Consider the following 18,576-nt stretch of genomic DNA (forward strand, 5'->3'; position numbering starts at 1 on the left):
ACTAAGAACACGATAGGTACACCTAAAAAGGGTGATATGGGCTTATGTAATATTACATGAATTCACATTGTAAACATCTTTAATATTATCAGTCCGACTATCATCACTGTTTAGAAAATTGCCGAGAATTGCTCCAAGTCTCCTTCGCAATTACTGTGCCATTTAGGTGGCACATTGATTGGAAGGAGCCAATCATCATCCTGAGATCCGCTGATATCATACAGGCGCGCAGTTATTTTACAGATATCATCGCGGAGTTCTCGGTAGTCGCTATAACGCAACACTGTCTTCTCCAGTATATAGCAGATGGCTTTATGCTTTTTGTATCGTCTTATATGTGTCAATCGCAATGATTGAGCAGGGGACTTGTTGCAAAATGTGGCGGCGTATATAACGCGGGTTATAGTTGCGATATGGTCCCTAAATTTTACAAAATCATCTGGCTCAACAAATATCAAAGCCTTGGGACGTTGTTTGTTCGCTTCACCCAGAGCGATAGAGAATGAGTCGAACATTAATACTAATGAAGGTGATATACGAGGTTGGGCTTCCCAATCTACAGTATCAACACTCCCAGTTAGCCTGTAAATGATTGGATGATTGCCGATTGACTTTACCTGCAAGTGACATAATCTAAAGTGCTTTTAGCAATGACAAGAGATACAGTTCCGGGGGACAACTTAGGTTTTTGAGATCCTGAAGGTAGTATAACTGACGCTGCACAAGAACCGTCAGGATTGAAATACTCCACACTATTTGCATGTAGAAATTCGACATTATCGCCCAATTTACCGTCATCTGTGGCCGAGATGCGTTTTCGCAGCTTAATAGCTTCTATGATACTATTACTGCTGAATTCAATACCAGTGTAGAAACCACAGTTGCCAATAATACGTTGTATGTCCCATATAAGTGGATGTTTACCATGTCCCACTTCTAGTAAAACATCTTCACGATCAATTGGAGCTCCAGGCCTTATCCTTTTCAGCGCTGAACGGATGATTTTCACTGTCACTGCAGTATCAAAACCTGAAAATGGCACATCAGAATCGCGGCCACCGGCATAAAATGCATCCCATGCTCTGGTTTCATCGTCAATGTCGAGTGTGGTTATGCCCATAGACGACGCCGGATCGCTGGACGACACATCTACTGATACGCGCCTTTTGCGCTTGCGTAAGGTATATGCTCCGACCTGAAAAAATATGACAATGGATAAATAATAGTTTCTATGTCCATCATATAAAGATGAAAATCCTTGCGTATTCTTAACAATCCGTAAATGATAAACCACGATTTATGTTATACAAACATTAGACAGGAAGTACCCCTATGAAGCGACACATCTAACGCAAATTAATACATACCTGATGAACATCAGAAGAGCCGTCCTTATGTATACAACGTTTGGCATTGTCAATAGGACTTGGACTTTGCCTTTTAGTATGGTTTTGTACACCCCTGACGGAAGGGGTACTGTTACAATCAACATTGGTTAACAGTCTACTGCGTAAAAGTACCATTATGAATGTAAAAAATTAATCAATGCGATAGATTTGTTATGAATGTGTTTATGACCGATGATTCTACACACCTTTAAGTATGGCCAAGAGTAGCACTTCGCAATGCTACAATGAAATTGGCACATATGCTGTTATATATATGACGGAAATCGACAAACTTTCTCCTTATGAGATCCCAACCTTAATTGCGATAGTTTTTTCATTCAATTGGTTGAATGGTAGTTTCGGCTTCCTTAGAAGTTAAATTCTGTAGGGTCCCAAGTCTACCTTCCAACTGCCTCATCAATTGTTCTTCATCAGTGTCTGTTACTATTTTGCCAATACTTTAATTAAATAACGTACCTTTAGGTTCTTGGCCATCATTCTCGACGATTCGAGTGGCCTCTCCAAACATATCACTTGCTTCGCTGACACCTTCGTTATAATATTTACCTTTGGAATTTTCATCGGGAGGCTGATGTATTGTGTAGCTGTCTTTAGAGCACTTACCAATACTTCGCCATCACCTGGAGGTAGCAACCCCTTCTCTTGCAATTCTTTGCGTTCTTGGACCATTTCATTCTCCGGAAATGGTTCTATAAAAATGTTTAATCACTTGTTGTAAAATACCTTTCAATTCTTCTTCTTCCTCCCTTATGATGTTGATGTCGTCGTGTGTGTTGTCGTCCACAATGAGCAATACATTCTCCTCGTTAGTAGGCAGAGTTGGAATGTGATTAAGATCGGTATTTATCGGCACGGGAAAGACGATGTAATCATATTTGGGAGCAATGGTTGTCTGTGTGTTACGGGACTTCAGGTGTGAATATGTGAGTGCCAATATTGATGAAATACGCAAAAAACATAACAACCAAAACAAATTCCTTACAGAAGTCATGTTTACCATGTTTATATTCAGATTATATAGTAATGTGTGCGTATTTAGGTAACGAGTTCACAACACTGTGATGAGCCCGCCAATGAAGTTAGACGAAAATAGAACAAAAGCGACGGCATGGATACACACTACAAGATGAAAGTATATACTACCTCAGCAACAAAAAAATGACGGAATAATTACAGAAAACGCATGTACATAAGCCACCTACGGGGATCGAACCCGTGACCTTCGGTTTACAAGACCGATGCACTACCACTGTGCTAAAGTGGCGAACGCTAACAAGCCAAAATAAACGGTCATGCCAGTATATATCATGCCCAACGGTAAAATCCATTATACTGAAGCCTACCAACCGCATAGATTTCTTTTAACATATGCTTTGCAAATATATCTAACCTAACAGATGGTGGCTATGTATTGAGATAATCACCAGTGTGTAGTGTTTAATTTTCTTTCAGCTGTATATTTACCTATGAACCGATACACAAGATTCTTCTTGTTCAGGGTTAATTAAGCTGTTTTGACAATTTCATGAGTTGTGGTATTTACTGTCATATAGTTACGGTATTTGATACATCCTAGGGTTTGAATATGCTGGATAAAATAGACTGTTTCTTTGCTTTGGCACTACCATGAGTGTCTACAATCTAGCAAACATATGCGGTGCGCCATATACTGGCGGCCGTATATGTTTTAGCCCTCAAGGTAAGCCATTTTAACTTTTTATTTATTTTTTGGTATGCTATGCCCATGGATGGAAGCTTAGACATGGCCTTCTATACTTCTATGCAATTGATTCATATATGATGACTTATGTAAAAGTATATGTTGTAATAAGGGATGATGCTTGATAGTGTTACGTTTGTATCTATTGTGTATTCGTATAATGCATTGGTTGTTGTATTCTTGAGATGGCCCATGCTTCACATTTGATGAATTTGATCATGGTGAACATTACGTGTATCTGTATTATATATCGTATACTCATTGTTCTGTAGGAGGGTGTATATTGGCACCAGTCGGTAATAGGGTCACTGTCTATGACGTGCAAAGTAGCCGAAGCACAACTTTATCGTCACAAACTAGATCAGATATCGCAATAATATCGTACCATCCAACATTGCCACTTGTTATTTTGATTGATGTACATGGTAGGTCATAGATGTTACCGTTTAACGCATAAACAGGATATGGTTACATACTTAATCTACTACGGGATTGCATTTTGCACCGGCTTCAATTCAAGACTTCAAGTACTGTTATCAATGAAAAGCGGAGCACTTCAGTGTTGCCAGCTAACGAATCGCAACGCTTGGTAAGGGATGCAGCTTTCAGTCCCGACGCACGCTTTTTTGCTGTGGCTATAGGCAATAAACTCTGCATATGGCGTGCTCCAGAAGAGGGACTATCATGGCGCATGACTTTACATAGGGAATTAACTGGGCACATGGACACAATATCTAGTGTAGATTGGTCCTCAGACTCGAGGTTCATATGTACCGCATCGGCCGACCTAACGGTAAGGCTGTGGTCGGTTGATCCAATTCCTGGTTTTGTACCATGCGCTTTTGTTGATCATAGGCGTCCTGTGAAGACGGCATTTTTTTCTAGTGATATGACTCGTATTTGTGCAATATCGAAAGAAGGCGTGATAATTGTCTGGAAAACTGTTGATAACATGGAAGCGACCACTCTGGATCCTAAGATTAACCATGCTAAAAGGATAGGCCACAACAAGAGACATGCCAACTTTGAGTTATATAATGATCCTGAGATAAACGGCTCTGCATCGGACATAGCCACTGCGGTGTGGATAAAAGAAACGCAGGCGTATTGTAACCAGGCTAACAACACTGTCGTAGGTATATTGGGCACCGTTTTATCATTTCGTAGGTATCAAGAGTATGCTTTAATAAGAACACCAACCTGGTGGTGATCGGTTTCACTGGCGGTCTCTTTGGCCTTTACAGGTTTCCTAGCTTTGACTCTATATATACCCTGCGTATTGGGAACGAGCTTCCAGTTGTTGATTCAGTGGACATTTCGAGTGACGGTGACTGGTTAGGCCTGGCGTGTTCAGAAACGGGGACTCTTGTCGTTTGGGAATGGAAGAGTGAGACCTTTGTGATGAAGCAGCAAGGCCACCACACTGGCATCCGTTCTGTTGCGTTTTCTTCTGGTGGCGGTGGCACCATTAACGTGGGTGGTGTCGTAGACAAAGAGATGAAGACTGACGTCGACCACAATTTCGCCGGTAATAAGTTGGGTCTTGGCGCTCGATATGTTGCCGCTACTGGAGGATTCGATGGCAAAGTAAAGCTATGGGATAGCAACAGCGGTTTATGTATAGTGACATTTGATGATCACACTGCTGCTGTTGAGGCCCTTTGCTTCACACCTCAGGTATTTTGATTATCTGTATATTAACATTCCCCAGGGCAATGCTATAATAACAGCATCACTTGATGGGACAGTACGCGCGTTTGATTTATTAAGATACAAGAATTTCCGAACTTTTACTGCTTCTAGGGTACAGTTTGTCTCTGTAGCGTGTGATGCATCAGGTAGCATTATATGTGCTGGTTCTCGGGGTGAAAGCAATTCCGTATTCATTTGGAGTTTGCAAACTGGGAAGCTATTAGACGAACTTCATGGCCACTCATCTGCAGTTACCGGTGTTGCATTTCATCCCAATTTGTCCTACTCCGGTTTCCTGGTCTCGGCATCGTGGGATAAAACAATTAACGTATGTGTTGCGATTTTTGTATATAGATATATTTTAGGTATGGAATATATACGGTCGCGCTGATAAGGGTGGTGCTACTGAGCCACTTATGAATAGTTCAAGTGTTGTTGCTATCGCTTTTGATACTCGGGACAATAACATATTGGCTGCGGCTGTGTTATGTGGCCGTATATTATTCTGGGATTTGAATAACGCTGAGGTTGTTTTTTTTGTACAACATAAATAATTTTGCAGCAAGTTGGCAGTATTGACGGATTGCGCGATCTTCAATCTGGACGCGACCCCGGTGAATTCTACTCATCTGTTAATTCCCGGGGTAAGCGTAAAGAGAGTCATGATTTACAATCATGCGTCAATCGCAATCATCATTTTAACTCGATATCGTATGTATCTAGTGGCCGTATGTTAGTCGCTGGTTCCCGTAATTCTGCCAGCGTCTGCATTTACAGCACGGAGACTTACAGTCTGCTCTGCTCCATTTCGTTGACCAATAATCGTTCACTATCTGGCATTTTACGCGAGCTTAATTCACGTTACATGACGGAATACGGTCATAGCCTACAGGAGATGGAGTTATCTGATGACGAGGAGCGCTTTGAGGGTGCTGCAGAGCGCCGTAGAATTCAGGCACACCTATCTCTTCCTGGTGTCCAGGAGGGAGAATTGTCAAAGTCATCCAGGCGTTTCCATGTTTGGTGTGTCTCATGTTCTCCTGATGGTAGGCAATTTGCCGCTGCTACATCCCACGGGTTGTATGTATACTCAATGGATGCATTCATTAAGACGCCGAACTATTTGGGCGAAGTGTTCAAGTCGGTTGGTTTATTCCAACCTCAGCTGCTTACAAAGAACGTCACTGTGGGCAACGTTTTGGGTGCTTTAGAGTCAGGTGATCACATCAAAGCATTTATATTGGCCTTGGCTTTGAACGACTTTAACACGTTATTACGTTGCTATGAAAGTGTACCTGCTAGTTCGGTAAGTCACGTGGTTGCTTCCATTGCCCCGGAATTTATTTGTGTTTTACTTAACTTCTTAAGGGCTGTTTTATGTCCCGACTCACCGAATAGCACAATACACCTTGAATGGCATTTGCGCTGGTTGGAGGGGATCTTTACTATTCACATGCCTACTCTTAGTGGACTTGGTAGCGGTGTAACACAGCAACCTTTAATCCCTGTTGGACAGATTGACCCCCGTACCATGCTGCTGTTACTATTACGGCAACTACGACAGACCAAGGCTACGTTATCAGGGCTGCTAAACTCTAACGCGCAGACGGTGACTTATTTGGGTTCTATAGCACGAATGAACACCGATTGAATCAATTTAGTTGTTACTATACTTGCATGGTACCTATATAGACATATTCCACGTCTCAGACAAAACGGAGTGGTCTATTTAGACAGTGATGATACATTCCTATATATGTGCAACGATTGTGCACTTATATGAGACAATAACCGGAAAGCCGGGAACTAGGCCAACATCTAGTAAGACATAGCTCATGCAGATCTCGATGTAACAGTAATCTATATAATCAACCCAGAGATCGGAATGGATACTATAATCATACCACTAATCAAGTATGGTTAGGAAAGCACAGAAGTGGCACATCCATAACGAGGATCAAGGTTGTTCAAAATCCAACCGTTGGATCACCATCATGTCTATGAGTCAGCGACATTTATGTGCATGATAGATCAGACACCTCATGCCCTGTACGCACCAAGAGATGTACAATTGTTGACCGCATCTAGGGTTTAGGACACCGTAGGCACGGACAGCACCGCGCAAAAAATTCATGGGTGTACTTCTTGCGTCATCAATGTCATTCACTATATTCGTTGGAAATCCGTCTGCGGTGCAAATTGTTAGGGGTGCAAGGGCGCGCGGGTATTTTAAGGTGCTGTTGCCTTATTGTGCAGTGTGTTTCCAGTCACATTTTGACCAATACCGCTGAGGTTGGATTTTCCGGGAGCGCAGCACATTTTCTCTCATCGTTTCTGCGTTGTTTCCTGGGAGATTCACCACGCGGTACTTTATAGGTGTGAGGCTGGAGAATCACACCTCGCCGTCGGTTAATCCACGACCAAAGCTGTAAGTGGGCTTCAGATCCGGTTGGCACACTATTGGTATGCTTATGAAATAGGATTTCGTGTACCACCACCATATTGTTGTGTCGAAGCGAGCTTGAAGCAAGCTCGACGCTAATAGTGAGAAAGCTACGCTTTTTTAATGCACATTTATAAATAGTTGCATCTTTTTGAATGTAGTATATATGCTTTGGAAGCCAAGACGCAATGAAGACTCATGTAAAAGGTTACGGAGGTTCTCTCTTTGAGAGTCAGCCACTACACCCTAAGCTTTTGCCACCTACTGGATCGAAGGATTTTGATGGAAAGTATTCACACCTAATGTCTAGCATATCGACAACTGTTGATGATGAGGATCAACATTTGTTGTCAGCTGTTTTGGAAAAAATTTCCTTATCTGCTAGGGATTTCGGTGGCTATTCAGGTTATTACTCTGACGATCCAGATAGTGAAATTCTCAGGAAATCTGAACTATATCCTAGTTCGTACACTGAGTCGTTGGCAGATATCACTTGCAATGATTCTTATTCTACAGCATCTGAAGTATCCTCGGTAATGCCAAGTTTTAAATGGAGTTCTGCGGCACCCAATAGCTGCTTCGGTACGGAGAAAGCTCAGTTATATGAACGCCTGTTCGATTCTTACATCACGTTATTTAATTCTGAGTCATATGAAACGAAGCCGACACAATGGGATGAATACAAGAATGGTTATTTACCAGCAACCCCTTCTTGGGATGCCGTTGATGCTTTGACGGGTTTTGACAGTCGTAGCATCCCTGAACGTTCCAACACACTTGCGGTGAAGAATGAAGACACACACCGCTTGCATAGTCCACCTAATGCAGTTGACAAGAGCAAAAGTCTCTGGAAGCGAAAACGCAATAAATTCAAAACACTAGAGAAGAGGGCCATTCCTCAGCTTACAGGTCAAGATTTTCAAGACGCTGTAGATTTTTTGAAGCGTATCCTCAACTCCCTTTATGAGGATCAAATTCCGCCTACATTTTTCAACGTGCGGAGCAGATTTGTCGAATTTGACACTAAGAACATCCCGGTTGAGCACATTATGAACATATGCCAGCGTCGCCAAGACATTTTCAGGGTTGAGGTAAACGAGGAGTTAAACCAGACATACATTTACTTTGTGAAGCCTCCATCATATTTCAAGAACTGGATTGACCGTAACAATTTGACGGACATATACCCGGAGACGATGTGGGAGCAGTTTTTGGACTTTCTCGTTGAGCTTGTAAACAACCCTGACCAAACAATGCCAGTATTTCCCGGTAGTATTTACGGTACTGCCAAGGTGTTCCAGAAATTGGAACTGCCATTTTTTGAGGGTATGACCCTCGGCACTTTATGTCACATTGTGCAACTCGCTGTTAGAGTTCGCAAGTATTTGATGTATGAGTTGAAAACTCTGAAGCCGAATTTGCTTTCTATTTTGCAGGCGTGTATAAAGCGCACTAAATGAAGTTTACAGCCTAATGTCTTTTCTTATTCATTTCTATGTGGTTGTGTCGCGGTGTGTAGGTCGTTATATAATCAGTCGATAGTTATGGATGACAACGTCGGTAAATTTAGTGAGAGCAAAATTGAGCAGATTTTGGCCGATCTTCCTCGTTTGGAAGATGCCAAGAAGAATGCCAATGAGCTCTATGGCGATGGCAAGTATGATGAGGCCTGGGCGGCATACTTGACTCTTATTATCGACATTTTGGGCAACCAGGATTTGGCGAATGATTTAAAGAATCTTACAGAAGCGGTTAAATCGGCTAGAATAAGAGATGAGAGGTTATCTCCTTTCCTTGGAACACTTCTTAGCAATGCGGCTCTTTGCAAGTACCGGAATAAGAATCTGGAGGATGCTATTATGTTATGGCAAACATGTTTATGTGTCGACGAAAATAACTACAAAGCCGCATATCAGCTGTCACAATGTTATATTCAGCGCAAGGAGTACGGTAATGCTATGAATTTTATTCGTCGCTGTCAGACCATTGCTGATGCTACTTCTATGGATACATCAAGATCTCTACCTCATACTCGTCTATTGGATGAGGTTGTGCACGGTATTAACCGCGAGAACGCTGAGGTAGGTAGTTCTGAATACTGTGAGAAGCTTCTCAATGCTGTTGAAGCTGGTGAAGATATAATGGAGAATCTGAGTAAATTGGATTCTATGAGCAAAGAAGAGATTGCTATGCGGCGTATAGTTCCTCGTCTTGTGAAGATACTCGCTGAGAAATCAGACGTTCTAGAGCATTTACAGTTACATGCTTACCTTTGGATAAGTCTTCACCTTCTTTACCAGAATGTTGAGAAGTACACTGAGATTGAGCTTTTAAAGCAGTTGGAGTCGGCTTTGGATGAGTATGGATTAGATTTGGTACAATATGCTAAGGACGTTGTGATGGCTATTGAGAGCAATCCTAGTTTGGGCGACCCATTGAAGTCTGTTGCATTCCAGTTTGCGCGTTGTTGTTTCGACATTGGCACCTCATCTGGGTTGGAGGCTATTGTCACAATATTAGATCGTAGTACTGGTGATGAAATCGGTCGTATTCTATCTTGTGTATGGCAATTTTTCATTAGACCTCGTGTATCTGAGAAGAAGCCGTTAGACCCTCGATTCACTGAAATTGTGGAGCGTCTATTGCTTTCTCTTGCTTCTGCTGCTGATGTTAATTGCAGTGAGGAGCGTCAGGAGCAGATGGAGCGTTGCATAGTACCGATATTGCTCATGAAAAATGTGCGTTATGAAATAACTCAGGATATTATGAACGACATGTTTAAGCGTTTACTGAACAAATTTTTATCAACTAGTTTCTTTGGTACAAAAACATTGCAGCTGCCCTGGTATGTATTGATGCGTTGTTTGCACTTGTCCAACAAATCTTTTTTCAAGGAGTACATCCTAGAGAGCAACACAATTCCAGTTATGTTGGACAACTACATTAAGAACCGTCCTAAGGTTAGGCATACAGCTCGTATGCGTGTAAATATGAGCGAGACTATGGTCTTTTGTTTGGATTACGTTGAGTTGCGTCCAATTTTTATTGATTGTCTTATTGACCGACGATCTATTTTTGAATACCTGCGTGGTGACGTAGATCTTGCTAAATTTTTGAAGGAAATTATTAGTCATGATGAGTTAATTGAGCAATACTGCAAGAGCGGTAAATATACGTTTACTGATAAGCCCTCTACAGATTATGGCATATTGATTCAGGAATACAAGTTGTTAATTTTGGCTAAGATGACGATCCATTCTTCTAGCCTTGCTAAGGATATTTTTGACGTATTTGCGCTCGTCAGTGTCATCCCTTTGACCCTTGCTGTTGCGATGATGGATGGTCGTCGTTTAGATGTAATGATAGACGCACTCACATTTATCAGTTTACATGGTAAATCGAAGAATGGTGACGTAGTTCCATTACTTCAACCGTTGATACGTTGGGCTGAATCTAGTCCACTATGTGTCGGCAAGACTATGTACATGGTATGTCAGATATTGGTTAACCTTACTCGATCTCGTAAACATCGTCAGTGGTTCAACCGTGATGAGAGCCATGGTGACATGTTTGATGACGAGCAGATAGAGTCGATACGTCAAGCATTTGAAAAGTTACCTGCTGCTAGCAAGCCTGCAACGAACGGCGAGTATGACGAGGGTAGTGAAGAAGAGGCCAACATTGCTCGTAGGGATATGATAGCTTTACATGATGAGATTGCTAAGGTGATAATTCGTATTGCTCGACGGGCGCTTGCCGACGCTCCTGAGGACAGTGGTGTAGTAACACAAACTCTGGTTCTTGAGACGCTACATTATCTAACATTCCCTCCTGAGAATAGGATAACTATGCGTGCTGCAGGTGCTATGCGTTGTTTTTTGAATGCTTACATTAGCGACAGCCACAAGGACTCTAGACGAATCAAGTATTTTGCTCAATCCATGGCTCACATCTGTTATGCTAGTGACCCTAAGACTCTGAAGTATTCCGATGCTCAGGACGCAGCGGGTCCTATGGTTAAACTGCTGAGTGATGACAGTGAGCTACTGCAATATGAAGCGGCATTGGGGTTGACTAATCTTTTACTTGTGGATGAAAATATCCGTTCACGTCTATGGAAGATGGGCTGTTGGGATGCTTTGGGCAACTTGTTATCCTCAGACAATTCTCAATTGAAGGCAGCGTGCCTGGAAGGGTGGTGTAACATGGCTTCTGGTGAAGGTAATGTTCAGGGCCATCTTTATTATAAGCTTGCTGAGCAATGGGACAAGGCGTTGAAGTCCATTAGCAAGACTGGAACTTATTGTTGCGACACGGTTTGGGAAGCTGAGGAAGAAGAGGGCAAATACAAAGATATTAAGGAATCTCCTTTGATTGATGTCTATGATATAAATGTGTTGTTTATGTTTGCTTCTGATGATAGCGACCTCCGGTCAGCTAAGGCCAGCTCTGGGTAAGTTGCATCTACTTTTATTTAATTTCACATTCAGGGCGTTGGCATATTTATCTCACGATTTGCGTGTGGCTAGGCATTTGCCTATATGTACTAAATTCACATTGATTATACAAGCTGCTGATAAGATGGACGACCGTGATATCATGGAGCGTATCCTGACAATATTCAGTTGTGTGATGCAAGGCCAGCTGGATGGCGGTCCTCGCGTAGTCAAGCGTCATGTTGCTGATGCTAAGCGGCAATTGTTAGATTGTATAGATAGGAATTATGCTAAGATTGAGCGTCTGGGTCTCACCGAGTTGGCTGATGAGGTCCGCAGCCACCATTCAGACGTTACAAACGATGTTGTCGCGTAATGTATAGTACTTTGGTCTTCTGTGGTGTAGCACTGCGACACCTATAGCTGTAAAAATGATAGAGAGCACGATACACGTGTCAAACCAGTATTGCAACACAATCCATACGATGGCATCTTTTGCAAATAGCATATCTAGAGCACTTGTCCTCCATGATGGTGGTAAGAATGGCACCATGAGACAAAACTGCGAGGGTATCGTGATGATTAGTAATGCGCTAAGCGCCAAACCCAATGAGTTATCTGTAAGCAGTTTACGCTTATGGAAGTACTGCGTATTAAGTAGTATACGGCAGAACTCGAAGAAGTGGTCTATGTTGCCAACTGTAATGACCAGTAAGAGCAGTGTACTGATTCTGGATGCTGTGAGGTCTAGATATGATGGCGTTTCTTTGAAGTTGAACAGGTTATTAATGAAGTGCTGCACCATGTTTTCTTTGATGAACAGGTGGTAGACATCTAACAACGCCTTTGTTTTACCTTCTTGTTGAGAAATCTGTGAGTAAGGCACCATTTTAACTCTGAGCACGCGGTATGATACCACAATCAATGTGCGTATTGCCCATACAACTTCGAAATATCGTAAAAATATCTGTAGTTTACCAAGTCTGGTGTCCCAGAGTTCACGTTCCTTTTTTATATCGATAAGGTAGGCACGTTCCTGTCTAATATATGTCTGTAGCTGTTCTATATCATCTACGGTATTTGTTTGTATGATCGTAGAATCCCCCAATAACCTCGGCTGTCGAAGTAGCATATCTCCTCGTTCCCACATACCAGATATTCGTTTAACAAATGCTGAGTACATACGCATTACGGGTGGAGTGTCATCACAAAATGAGATTTTATTGACAATGCTTCTCCCAGAGTTGCATTGTTCATCATTCCACTTGGTTTGTAGAGATGCTTGTGTTCCTATTTGATTTCCATGTTCCAATCGATCCATATATTCATTAGTCCTAAAGAATCCATTAGACATGTTAATTTCCTGTAGTTCCATATTATCATTTTCGCTATCATCGGAGCTAGAATATGAGTTAAAACGTTGTCCCTTTTCACGTTTCAACTGTTGTATTGCCATTGTGGCGTCTGCAATGCGATTATCCAATTGTGTGGTTGTGAGTACATCTTTGCGTGTCATATACACTCTGTATGGTACATATATACTCGTGAATCCTGTGATCATGGCTATGAACGATAGGCCCAATCCACACATTTTAAGTGCCTGTCTGATGAAGAACGTCACTGTTTCCCTGGTGCTTTTGAAGAACATTTCAGTGATGATGTTACGTCCTATTAACCATCCTATCCCATTCCATATTACCACGAATGCAATTACACGAAATATGCGCTCTACAATTTGCACGTTTGATGTGATATTGATATATTTGTGGCAAAGTCCAGCTGGTGCTACATTAAAGAGTATAAGGTTGCATAGTATAACATCGCACTCCCAGAGTTTGTCATAGAAGTATATATCTGATTCTTTCTCGAGATATCCACGTGTACATAGTATTAGTACGAATCCTAATCCAGCCGTACAACTGAGTCCAAAAGTGACTGTGCCCATACTTTTCCGTGATAGGCGGCCGCTAGACACCCTCAGTACGATATCATCTTGGATATTCTCTCTTCGTTTCTTCCATTTTCCATGTTGTTCATTAAGCTTTCGAAATAAGAGGAATATTTCCACACCTATCAAGCTGCCTATAAACAGCAGGATGTGCGCGGCGATGATTAGCACTTTGGCCCTGCTGTAGTAAGCCATGGCTCAATGTTACCATTTTATTACCATTCCATTGTTCACATATCATTATATTTTTGGGAATCAACGGTATGTGTGCTTATGGCGTGTATTTAAGTCATACAGGGATGTGTATGTAGATATAATCACTTGTGGGCTTATTACTGATACACAATGAATGGCAAAATTATGCCCAGTTTATTTGGCATGTTTTATCCAGAAAGAAAGGTATCTTTATGCTGTCTAATGGATGAGTTTTTTACGTCGTGGTGCTTTCAATGACGACGGTGTGTTTTGATTGGTCACAATCAATTCTGTTTTGTTTTATAAACCACTAGTATATAGACTATATCTTATATTGATGGATTTTGGGGGTAATTCATTGGTTGAATGTAACCTATGTCATATAGTCACACCTTGGTTGACCTGGGTTTGTGGTTTCCACAATAATGGTATTTTATGAGTCATACCTATTATTTTCGAAGCACATTACCAACGAGGATATTGCAGCTTTGGTATCGCATATTTCAAAGCTTGCTACGATAAATCACGGCATCCTTCTCCGTACCCAGGACCTTGGACTAAGGTACACATCTCACAGGTTGGTGGTTCGGTTAAATGTACATACCATCTTAGGGTTCAAAAGCCTAGATTGGGTTTGTTTTGGTACGGAAAGTACTACTATGTTGCTTTGGCTGCAAATCCCAAAGTCGTTCCAGGTTTACACAAGTTGTATAACTCAAATGAGCACATTTTAAGGCACATGACACAGCGGATGTTGTACCGTACAAATCTGATTACAAGTCCGTACAGCCATTTATACCAAGATCCATGACCGTGGAGGCTTCGGGGGTTGCCTACACTGAGATACAGCCGACATACTACTTGACAGTGGTTTTTAATCATTGTGTATTATGCATAAGAAGGTATACATTTTCGTTTCTATACGAGATTACATAATGCGGTTAGTATGCGGTGGAAGAACCCTTGCTCTTCTTGTCACCACCCAATTCGAATGTCTTGCAACGCTTGAGGGTGGCGAAGTGCTTCTTTTTGCAGGTGGTGCATTCCTATATAAATTTATAGGTATAATAGCATATAACTAACCAGTTTGAGTACAATCTTTTTGGTTGTCTTTGCCTTCTTACGGAAAATAGGCTTGGTTTGACCACCAAAACCAGCTTGCTTCATGTCGTAACGACGACGACCTTGGACGTGCTTACTGTCCTTACCCTTCTTGTATTGTGTGACCTTGTGCAATTGATGCTTCTTGCACTTTCCCGTGCAGAGGGTCTTACGCGATTTAGGTATGTTCACCATCCTGATGTCTGTGATAATATGTATAATGGTTTATTTAACATGGTTCAAGTATAACCCTGGGTGGAGTGTCACGACACATATGTTGTGTAGATTATATTATACAATAGAGCCGTTATATAGACTACAATAGACCACAAACATGTGTATAACAAAGTTACCAGCGCGGTACATGTGTAACGATCCCGAGATGGGTCACATTTGACGTAACAGCGCCAACACCATAATAGCATTCCAACCACTTCTCAAGCCAACTCACCTTTTATATGTATTCCGCGATAAAACAAGGGTGATTAATATATTTTAAAACAGCTTTTCGTGTAAAAAGGGGGCAGCAACGTGAACTTTTATGAGTTTGCGCGAGTCTCCCCATCTCTCGGTCTCTGACGCGCGTTAGGGTGACTGGGGTCTAATATACTAAAAACTATATTCCCATTGTTATATAATTATTATTATGTTATTCTTCTTGTACATTAGTGGGTTATCGTAGAAGATGCCTATTTAATTGTATTCCATAGTTCTGATACTGGTTTGTACCATTGTACGTAATATTATCCAGACAACTGTGACCTTTTCAAGGTATTGCCGCAAAATTCTGTGATTTAGTTAGTTGGTACACCGCGATACATCGTGTTATATATCATTCTAATATCTGGAATGATTATTTTGTTATATGATGTGTCTCATCTAATTACAGTTTTATAATTCACATTGTTTTCGGGGATTAAGCCATAGAGCTTAATTCCAGACGAAGGAATTTTCATGTCGTATCATATATTCTTCACTGCTATGTACATTCCTTTGTTCTCTTATTATGGAAGGGAGGAAATTCCTTTTGTTGCACGTTCCATCTTTTGTAGCCTTGTAACCACTGATTAAAGCACACAAAATGCCACGCAATCTCTGTAGTAATGTGTCTGCTGGCAATAAATGCCGCTCTTCATTGAGCAAAATAGACAATTTGTTAGAATCAGGTTTGTAATTATGACCACTTATAGGTCCCCCTTTATAATGATGCTATGTATTTCTATTTAAAATTCTACAGAAAGTTCCTTTAGGTTGTCCGATGTGCTTCGTCTATTTGATGAGTATCTATTGTGTTCTGATGTGTCATCTTGTGAACTTTCGATACCAAAGTTACAGTCGCTGATATCTCAAATAGAGAGCTGTAGTGCTTCCTATGATCTGAGCACTGTTAGTACCTTTTTAGATAAGGCACTAACGTTTTTGAACGAAGATAGAACCCCTGTAACATACCGTACGAAAGAATGTTTCGATTTTCTGCTATATCGCTGTATATTCAGGAGGATGACATTCTCTGGTAAATGTGGTATTGGTGTTATATATTCCCTTTCTAGTCATTTTCAACACGTTAAATTCCATGTCGAGGGCAGACCGCCAGGCATTAGAAAAGGATTTCTTCGATAAGCAGTAGGTCGTAGTGTAATGATCACTAATATATCAAGCGCACTGGCAATGGAAGCTGTCAGTCATCGTCTGTATGATAATTTGGACTTTGAAGAGAAGGTATCCTTGGTTGAGTTACTTTGGCGCGGTGTACGAAGGGCCGGTAACGCAAAGGCCACTAGGGCTATGAGTACCAAGCCCAAGTTTCCATTTCGTGGGATAAAGTTGCTCAGCGCCAACTGCTTCGAGGTATGGATATGCTTTGTATCTTAATTATTGTTCAGCAAGAGGCTATAGCGTGGTTGGAGAAGACAGGTTGTCTAACTGAATCACATGGTTTTTATAAGACAAAAGGTAGGCCAATACACAAATGGGTTAAAATTGGATTATAGGTACTTTGGAACTTGTTTCTTCTTCGTCTAAGTCACTCTTTTATGATTTTGTGGAGATTATAATGTCACCTGCTATGTTGAGGGCGCATTTGATGACGAACGGCACTTGTCTGAAGGTTGAGGTTCCCTACGCCAGCATGGCTAAAATATCAATAGAGAGCAGCTCTATCAATCTTCGTTTCAATTTGTTTAGGCTGGGTTATAATATCATTGGTTTATGGTAAGGTTTCCTTATGTTTGGCATCACTTCTTAGGAGTCCACCTTTACAGCGCTCTCTTTGTCATTTATTTAACCTTGATGATGTATTTGATATGAAATTGGAATTCACTGACGGGATACCTTTAGGGCTGGTTGACAGCATTAAGTAGGTTTTAGCCATTGTGTATCCCGACTGCTTACAGTGGGCTTGGCAAACTTGTCAACACATCAATCACTGAAGAGCCTCCTTTTGCTGAAAAGTCTTTATCTAGTCTTGACTCTGCATCTATCAATGACGCAAATGCTTTTGGTGATGAGGAAGCGATGAATCATGAGGTGATATCGATGTTACCAGGTTCCTTGATTCACGCTACCTCAATTAGAAAAAAAGCTGAGTCTCGTTTAGAGTATGACTCTCCATCGGACGATTACAAATTAATTGACAAATTGTCAAATGATGTTGAATGTGGGTTAGGATTAGATGGTTTATATTGTTTAGTTCCATCATCACCGTCTAGTGTTGGATACAACCAGGCATCTTTATCGCTTTCAAGTGACGTTAGTTTTGTATGACTTTTCTGTTCCGTCAGTTATAGATGGGTATACGTTTTAGAATCTCATTATACAGAGCGGTACATTTAGATGCATCTTAACACTATCGGATTTATAATTCATTTCAGATTTCCAATAGTGTCTCATCATCCGAAAAATCATACAACGAGTCTATATTGGAACCTTCACATAGGTCCCTACAGTTACAGAGTTCTGTAGAGCCTTTAATGGTGGGTAACACATTTCCCAATAGCTATATTCAGACATCTCTTGGTCACTACAGGGAGACTAAGGCAAAGGAGCTGTCATCAATATTTAAACGTATATTTCGTGAGGAATGTGATCAGGCTAGGGCCGAAATTTCTAAATGTTGTTTGGTAAATTAGCTTAGATACATCCTAACAATGTCACTAGTCACACGAATCTCAAAGGCGGCAGTTACAGGAGACCTATAAGAAGCAGGTTGAAACATTGGTCAAAGAGATTGAGAGTAACCATAATGAATTAAATTCGCAGTTGAAAGTGAGTCATTTTTAATGTACAACTCAATTGCAGAGCATCCTTGCTGAGTTTGATCGACTAAGGAATACCACTGTTGGTACTGACATTCGAAAGATTGAGAAGTTACGTACTCAAGACAATTCCATGATATCTAACTGCACGGGTTTGGTAGAGGCGGGTCACGCATTGGTTTATTCACAGTTTGCAGTTCACTGAATCGGCTATCAAAGAGATCGACGAGGTGATCGAGCAGATAAAGGCACACTATGTGAAGAAGAAAATAGACTGTTCAAAGGCTTTGAAAAGCCTATGACATAAAAGGCTGCCTTTTCGGAACGTACCTGTATGACTAAGATAGACATGGACAACCATTGCATCGAAGATCGGAC

General features: G+C 41.2%; 9 protein-coding genes across 9 annotated transcripts; 5 read left to right on the forward strand and 4 right to left on the reverse strand.

The window, feature by feature from the left end:
• Window positions 1–74: 74 nt before the first annotated feature.
• On the reverse strand, window positions 75–1,551 carry BBOV_II000980 (uncharacterized protein). Its single transcript, XM_001609576.2, has 3 exons — window positions 1,368–1,551; window positions 618–1,195; window positions 75–582 (listed from the first exon to the last, which is right to left on the reverse strand). Exons 1-3 carry the CDS (start codon window positions 1,521–1,523, stop codon window positions 111–113), a joined length of 1,206 nt encoding a protein of 401 aa, XP_001609626.1. The 5' UTR covers window positions 1,524–1,551; the 3' UTR covers window positions 75–110.
• A 136-nt stretch (window positions 1,552–1,687) lies between these two features.
• Window positions 1,688–2,424, reverse strand: BBOV_II000990 (uncharacterized protein). The gene is made up of 4 exons (XM_001609577.2): window positions 2,133–2,424; window positions 2,013–2,098; window positions 1,866–1,977; window positions 1,688–1,826 (listed from the first exon to the last, which is right to left on the reverse strand). Exons 1-4 carry the CDS (start codon window positions 2,407–2,409, stop codon window positions 1,723–1,725), a joined length of 579 nt encoding a protein of 192 aa, XP_001609627.1. The 5' UTR covers window positions 2,410–2,424; the 3' UTR covers window positions 1,688–1,722.
• Window positions 2,425–2,900: 476 nt separating this feature from the next.
• BBOV_II001010 (periodic tryptophan protein 2 family protein) lies at window positions 2,901–6,491 on the forward strand. The gene is made up of 7 exons (XM_001609578.2): window positions 2,901–3,108; window positions 3,402–3,554; window positions 3,591–4,261; window positions 4,297–4,806; window positions 4,841–5,149; window positions 5,187–5,348; window positions 5,384–6,491. Exons 1-7 carry the CDS (start codon window positions 3,036–3,038, stop codon window positions 6,470–6,472), a joined length of 2,967 nt encoding a protein of 988 aa, XP_001609628.1. The 5' UTR covers window positions 2,901–3,035; the 3' UTR covers window positions 6,473–6,491.
• A 579-nt stretch (window positions 6,492–7,070) lies between these two features.
• Window positions 7,071–8,750, forward strand: BBOV_II001020 (OST-HTH Associated domain family protein). The gene has a single exon (XM_001609579.2). It carries the CDS (start codon window positions 7,453–7,455, stop codon window positions 8,722–8,724), a length of 1,272 nt encoding a protein of 423 aa, XP_001609629.1. The 5' UTR covers window positions 7,071–7,452; the 3' UTR covers window positions 8,725–8,750.
• Window positions 8,751–8,773: 23 nt separating this feature from the next.
• BBOV_II001030 (uncharacterized protein) lies at window positions 8,774–12,086 on the forward strand. Its single transcript, XM_001609580.2, has 2 exons — window positions 8,774–11,717; window positions 11,755–12,086. Exons 1-2 carry the CDS (start codon window positions 8,809–8,811, stop codon window positions 12,074–12,076), a joined length of 3,231 nt encoding a protein of 1,076 aa, XP_001609630.1. The 5' UTR covers window positions 8,774–8,808; the 3' UTR covers window positions 12,077–12,086.
• BBOV_II001040 (uncharacterized protein) lies at window positions 11,993–13,877 on the reverse strand. Its single transcript, XM_001609581.2, has one exon. It carries the CDS (start codon window positions 13,841–13,843, stop codon window positions 12,047–12,049), a length of 1,797 nt encoding a protein of 598 aa, XP_001609631.1. The 5' UTR covers window positions 13,844–13,877; the 3' UTR covers window positions 11,993–12,046.
• A 236-nt stretch (window positions 13,878–14,113) lies between these two features.
• Window positions 14,114–14,714, forward strand: BBOV_II001050 (Ribosomal protein S6 family protein). Its single transcript, XM_001609582.2, has 2 exons — window positions 14,114–14,420; window positions 14,456–14,714. The coding sequence occupies exons 1-2, from the start codon at window positions 14,269–14,271 to the stop codon at window positions 14,652–14,654; spliced, it is 351 nt and encodes a 116-aa protein (XP_001609632.1). The 5' UTR covers window positions 14,114–14,268; the 3' UTR covers window positions 14,655–14,714.
• Window positions 14,715–14,755: 41 nt separating this feature from the next.
• On the reverse strand, window positions 14,756–15,475 carry BBOV_II001060 (60S ribosomal protein L44 family protein). Its single transcript, XM_001609583.1, has 3 exons — window positions 15,396–15,475; window positions 14,927–15,147; window positions 14,756–14,889 (listed from the first exon to the last, which is right to left on the reverse strand). The coding sequence occupies exons 2-3, from the start codon at window positions 15,137–15,139 to the stop codon at window positions 14,785–14,787; spliced, it is 318 nt and encodes a 105-aa protein (XP_001609633.1). The 5' UTR covers window positions 15,140–15,147; window positions 15,396–15,475; the 3' UTR covers window positions 14,756–14,784.
• A 335-nt stretch (window positions 15,476–15,810) lies between these two features.
• Window positions 15,811–18,536, forward strand: BBOV_II001070 (uncharacterized protein). The gene is made up of 13 exons (XM_051767150.1): window positions 15,811–16,457; window positions 16,495–16,567; window positions 16,603–16,792; window positions 16,828–16,897; window positions 16,936–17,155; window positions 17,190–17,300; window positions 17,338–17,600; window positions 17,634–17,692; window positions 17,815–17,916; window positions 17,950–18,063; window positions 18,101–18,208; window positions 18,242–18,361; window positions 18,396–18,536. Exons 1-13 carry the CDS (start codon window positions 16,445–16,447, stop codon window positions 18,498–18,500), a joined length of 1,548 nt encoding a protein of 515 aa, XP_051623104.1. The 5' UTR covers window positions 15,811–16,444; the 3' UTR covers window positions 18,501–18,536.
• The last annotated feature ends 40 nt before the right edge of the window (window positions 18,537–18,576 follow it).

Source organism: Babesia bovis, chromosome 2, assembly GCF_000165395.2.
Source record: "Babesia bovis T2Bo chromosome 2, whole genome shotgun sequence".
NCBI classification, from domain to species: Eukaryota; Apicomplexa; class Aconoidasida; order Piroplasmida; family Babesiidae; genus Babesia; species Babesia bovis.